At 41.9% G+C, this 6,098-nt stretch overlaps 1 protein-coding gene across 1 annotated transcript in view; it reads right to left on the reverse strand.

Moving 5' to 3' along the window:
* The window catches only part of WDR64 (WD repeat domain 64), a 141,213-nt gene that overhangs the window by 47,358 nt on the left and 87,757 nt on the right, over positions 1 to 6,098 (reverse strand). The window contains exons 12-13 of the mRNA XM_003800077.1: positions 4,427 to 4,550; positions 1,248 to 1,423 (exon numbers count right to left, since the gene is read on the reverse strand). Coding sequence (XP_003800125.1) covers positions 1,248 to 1,423; positions 4,427 to 4,550 — 300 coding nt within the window. The remainder of the gene's footprint in view (positions 1 to 1,247; positions 1,424 to 4,426; positions 4,551 to 6,098) is intronic.

The raw sequence follows: 6,098 nt of genomic DNA on the forward strand, positions 1-6,098 counted from the left end.
ATAATAATAAATAAGTAAATAACAATACATTAATAAATAAATGTGATTTCAACATTATTCACATTGTAAAGCTGCCCCCTCCAACATCAGTAAAAGATTCCAAATACCCCCTCATATGTGTGCCATTGTCTGCTTTACAAGACGTTTCTTATACTTCTTTATTCTTTCAATCCTTAATGATTATCTACTCTGGGCAGGACAGGAATATAAATGTGAATAATAGAGAGTTTTAGCCCTTATCAAGTCCATTTACAGATTCTGAATGGAGAATCAGAATAATGAAAGGAAACCTAATAAAGTAGAACCCCTCAAAATTTTGACATGTTACTAGTTCCGTGTTACTTTCTGCAGCCTAGAAAAAAGGCATATTTGTGACAACAGGGTTTTTTGATGATCAATTGCACTAACTTAAACAAGAAAAATCAACATATTGGTGTGTTTTAGAGTGTAAGAAGTTCCTTGCCACACTGCCATTTTAGATTTCTCAGACAGCAAGGGAAGAGTATATTATATCAGGGAAGTTTTTCACTTCTTTCTTCCATCCTTAAGGTCATCCCTTATCTCAATCAAGCTAGTCCTTCATGACTGCCATACTAGTTAAGACTGTCTCTGATCTTAGCTGTCAGAAGGGGAATAATACAGGTGATGAGTCCTTGAGTTCTAGGTGACAGGGTGAGATCCACTCAATAGCCAGAATAAATGATCCAGCCTTCAGTTTAAATTTGAAGAAAGCATTAGCATTCCTAAGTGGTAAAAGATTCACAGGAAAAATAAATTAGCCTCCCTCCATCCTCCCAAAACAGCCCTGAGCAGATTGTATCATTAACCTTAAAATAAACAAAGCAGTGTTGGCAACAAACTAAAAAGGTGGCTTGAGCATCCCTGAATGCATTATCATTTATAAGAGACAGAGCGTGTGGAGGGGAATTTCTGCCAGTGAATTATTCCCAAACGTGGGCATAATCAATGTCAGAGGTGGCATCGGTAAGGGAATGTCACCCTTCTGATACCTGCTTTAGGGGACCCTGACTAATCCTTCAGCAAAAGCTTGATTGGCAGGATGTGGTGGCTGGGCGACTATTCTTTTTTCTCCTTTGCTTTAAACTAGGCAAAGTTACTTAGAAGCATTACAGGCAGATGGAGGATAAATACTGGCTCCAGCTGACTGGCAAGACAGGCGTTAAATGCCTCATTCGATTTTCCCAACAAGGGCACCTTCAGCACAAATAGAAGATGGGATTGTAGACCTGGATCATTTTGATGGTTCCATTGCGCTCCAAGACAAGGACCACGTGCTGGTGCTTCTCCTGGGATTTGAGGAAAAACAGGCTTTGTATCCAGTGCTCTTCCTCCTTCCAGTCTTTTCCTTCTGGCAACACTTTCATCTCCTGCCCACTGCCAAAGTCCCAGATTTTGACTGTTCCTGAGTACACAGAGAAAAGACTGTGTGGGTAAAAATGATTTATAGAAAGCTTGGCTTTAATTCAGAGAAAATTCATCTGATTGAAAGCTTTCTGCCAAGAATTTACCCTATATTTATTTCCTACAAAGACTGATGGGTGAGTCTTCCCAGGCTTGCTGCGCATGAAGTATATTTCTATATGCCTTGATTTATCATAGGAAATAAAAAATAAACACAGGCCAGGTGAGGTGGCTCATGCCTGTAATCCCAACAGCAACTTGGGAGGCTGAAGCAGGAGGATCGCTTGAGGCCAGGAGTGTGAGAATGGCCTGGGCAATAGTGAGGCCACCTCCCTTCATCTCTACAAAAAATTAAAAAAAAACTCTACAAAAATTAAAAAATATATTAGCTGGGCTTAGTGGTACATGTCTCTAGTCCCAGCTACTTGAGAGGCTCCAGTAAGCCATTATGATGCTCCTGCACTATAGCTCATAGAACAGAAAAAGATACTGTCTCATAAAAACCCAAACAAACAAACATAAATGAATGAATAAACAGGAGCTGTCAATGTCTTGAAATCTACCCTCACACTCCCCGATCTAAGCATTTGCTCTTAAGTGGATCTTTCCTGTTTATTCTCTCAATGTTTTCCAGCATGCTAAATACTCCCTTCCCAACATGGGACTATTAGCTGTCAAGCTACAATTATTATTAACAGTAAAAGATCATTCCAGTAATCTGCCACATTTCTTAAGGTGCAGACTCCAGCTCTTATTGGATAATAAAAGGTTTGAGGGAAGGATAATAAAAGGTCTGAGCAGATAAGAAACTATCGAGTTTGGAGTTCTTTTGTTGGTTGTATGGGAGAGAAATGAAAAAGGAGTGTTGAGTTTTTTCTAATATTTGGAATCATACTTTCTGTTTGAAACCTAATCCCCAACATGATGATATTTAGAGAAACTATTAGGTCAAGAGGTGGCGCCCTCATGAATGGGATTAGTGCCCTTATGAAATAAGCCCCACAAAGCTGCCTTGCCCCTTGTATTGGGTATGGACTCAGTGAGAAGGCACTGTCATTGAACTAGGAACGGGGCCCTCGGAGGCACCAGATCTTCCAGTGCTTTGACCTTGGATTTCTCAGCCTCCAGAACTGTAAGAAATAAATTCCTGTTGTTTAAAAACACCTAGTTATGGTATGCTATCGTAGCAGCTCAAATGCACTGAGATACTTTCTCTATTGTTAACTTTATTCCTTTGTTTGGGGGACCTGGATGAAGGGGCCAGAAGGAATGATAATCAGTGCAGCTGTGGAGTGCCTGTCTCCAGGTCACTATTCTGTGAGGAAGATTATTTCTCACATAGGCGTCTATGTGCAATGGCCACCTCAGGGGTCGGATCCAGTGGGCCACCCCTTATAGCACTTTTTCTCTCCTCCATTATCCCCACACGCAAACTTGTTACCCCTCAATTCTAACCCTGCTAGACATCCAGCAGAGTGTTGTCCTTCCCCAATGCTGGGTTGTCCCCATCAGCAACACTTACAGCCCCAATCATTTGTTAGTCACTAACAACACCATTGATTAAATACTTCCTTTATACTCAGCATCGAGGTACAAGCTAGGGATATAAAGTGAATAATCATAGTTCCTTCCCTCCAGGACTCTAGGGTATTATAGGAAAATAATCATACAAATAACTAGAAGTTATCATATTCTCATACATTCCTGCGTTATGCAGACCCGGATTTCCTGTTACCCTGGGACTTTGGATGGAGAGCAGAGAGAGCTACTGTCTAGCTCTTTCTAGATGTCAGGTGGGTAAGAATGGAGAGGAACCAATGGCTTATGGGTAGAGCTGCTCTGGAAGTCAAGAGAATTCCACTTTCTAGGGTGTCCTGGATCCTGGATCCTTGTCAATTTAATATTGACAAACTGTCAATATTTAAAGGAATTCTAGATTCTGAGACTAATAGTAAAATGTGGCTTGCTTGCATGAAAATAATACTATCATTGGTCATGTATTGAATTGCTTAATGCTTATGCCTCATAATGATTGTGTACATTACTCAGAATTTCTATTACACATATAACTAATTTCCATATGCATGCAGGGATGCTTATGGAACAGTGAGACTGCTTTCGTAAGAGCTGTTCCACACGAAGGGCAGTTGCACTTACTCAGACCCCTTCAACTCAGCATTCATGATTTTACTTCATGCTGTGTTATCATCTCCTCACACTTTAAAAAATTAGACTCTCACATCAGGATGCTTACTGAATTCATCAACTGGCTATGAACCAGCACTTACTTAGTAGACACATCTCACGAATAAATATATCCTGAGTAGTGGGTGCTGTTGCTCATATTGTCTAGATAAAGCAATTCTTTCATGGGGGTTCAGAACAAAGGGAGGTGAAAGGCAGGGTCTCTTGTTCCTGGAAATCACGTGCAGTGCCCCTCGACACCGGAGCATCTGATGATATCATGCAACAAGTGTCCAACATCCTTTCGAGTTTGACATGGGGCATGCCCTCCAGGAGCCTGGACACATAAACAAGTCCAGTGTAGAATTCTAGGGATCATGTAGCCACGTTGGTTGGGTATTTTTTCTGCTTTGAAATCTATTGTCAGTAAAACCATTGTTAGCAAGCACTGAATCTAAAGTTTATCTCTTAGCTGATGGTGCCCAAGAGTGGAGGGATGGAATGAGTTAATGCAACACCGAAGTCCTACCAAAGATTTAAATGCAGACGGTATATGTGGAAGACTTTTGCAAACCATTAAAGCAACTATTTAACATATAAATGCAATGTAAGGTATTGATAATTTTTAATCTCAGTATCAAGACACTGATGTTCATGAGATAGGAAAGTCTAGCAGTTCACTTGGGCACAGGAGTTTCACTGTGAGGCTTACATATTCCAGCCTGATTCCTGCCCTCCCTCTACCCCAAAGAACTAATGAGTTACTAGCACAAGTTCTCAGGCCACTAACAAGGATGCCATGTTCTGGAAATAAACAGACCATTATATGCTCCTGTAGCAAAAAGAAATCCACTTTCATTAACAGCTGCAGACGTCAGTTCAACATTCATGCCATGAGGGTCTAAAATCTGGTATATTTGGAGGCCAGTCTCAAGTTCCCATACCTATAGGAAAAGACAAAAATGTCAAATAATCCATATGCTCTTCAATTCTTATCAAAATTTTACCAAATTTGAAACAGCCTCAAAATTGGTACTCTACATCTAATACCTTTCCCAGCACTCTATCCTGAATGTTGGTTTGGTCCAAGAAAGGTCTAAATTGTAAAGTGCTCTCTGATAGTTACTATGCTATCCTGACTGTGTCTGCTGCACACGTAGGTGGCTGACACAGGCAGTGACTCTACTCCAGGCAGCTCCTGGCTGTGGAGGGAGTTTCAGTGGCTGCTGGCAACCTGGAGCAAGGCTAGCTGTAAAATAGAAATGTAGCAATTACAAGTGCAGGAGACAAAATATCAAAGTGGATTTATTTTCTGGTGACACTCATCCACATGAGACAAGGGTCATAGAACAGGATCTGTGATTAACAGCATGGTACTAAGAGAACCCTGATGACAGAGTTCACTGGTCTTTCTAAGGAGTGTTCTGACTTGGGACACGTATGGCGAGAGAGAGAGAGAGAGAGAGAGAGAGAGAGAGAGGTGTGGAGACTTTAGAGGAGCCCATCTGGGTAATTAGGCTGGGTGTAATTAGAAAATCCAGACACTTGTCAAGACTCATCATTATCTCTCTTTGGAAACACTGCAGAGGCTTAGACCTGTAGGGTTTCAATCTGAATCTCTCTTCCTGGATCTGCCATGTTCAGATGTAAATTAGCCTGCTAATCCAGAAAGGTTGCGCTCCAGATGTTGGGGTGGGTGGGGAGAGGGAAGAGACAGCATGGGCAAAGGAACAGAGGTGGGAAGGTGCATCTTTCCTCCAGGGAACTGAGAGAGAGCGCTTGCAGCTGGGCAAAAAAGGGAGTGGGGAGGACGTGTAGCTGAAGAAATAGTCTGGGAGTCAGATGGTGAAGGCCCTTGGTTGGGAAGTGCTGGAGATGGGATTTGAATGAAGTCCTTCTGGTACTAGGGCCCACACTCTTAACCTCTGGGTGCCCCCTGGTTATACATGGGGTCACTCAGGGAGAAAGAGGAATGAATGGGTCCCAGGGGTCACCCATCCTTTGGCCTCAAGTACAATCTCTCTCCAATCAGATATGAAAAATCCCACGGATGTATTCCTTTCCCCTCGTCTCTTCCACACAGGGACCACATTTTCCTCTGAAGAGGTCAACAGTGCATGAGAACAGGACAGGTTTTAGTTTTAGCTTCTCTCCCACAGGTCTCCAACCTTTTTATTTTCTGTCCCACGTTGGAAAGATAACTGTTGTCTTCAGTCACACATTAAATACACAAACACTAATGAAAGCTGATTAGGAAAAAAAAAAAATGGTCTGTGCATACTGACACCACAGATAAGCACAGAGTCCTTAATAATCTGCCTGTAGCCCGTGGACTGCAGGTTGGACACCCCTGACAGGCGTTACTAGAAATTAAGTGATAATTAACTAAAGTCGGGATATTTGGGCTTGAAAAGATCTCTAGCAGATGAACCCAGAACATCAAAGACTGAGATTCCTGAGAAGGAATTTGAAGGGTTTCCAGAATATTCTAC

This window comes from Otolemur garnettii, unplaced genomic scaffold (genome assembly GCF_000181295.1).
Source record: "Otolemur garnettii isolate 467f Iridium unplaced genomic scaffold, OtoGar3 scaffold00165, whole genome shotgun sequence".
NCBI classification, from domain to species: Eukaryota; Metazoa; Chordata; class Mammalia; order Primates; family Galagidae; genus Otolemur; species Otolemur garnettii.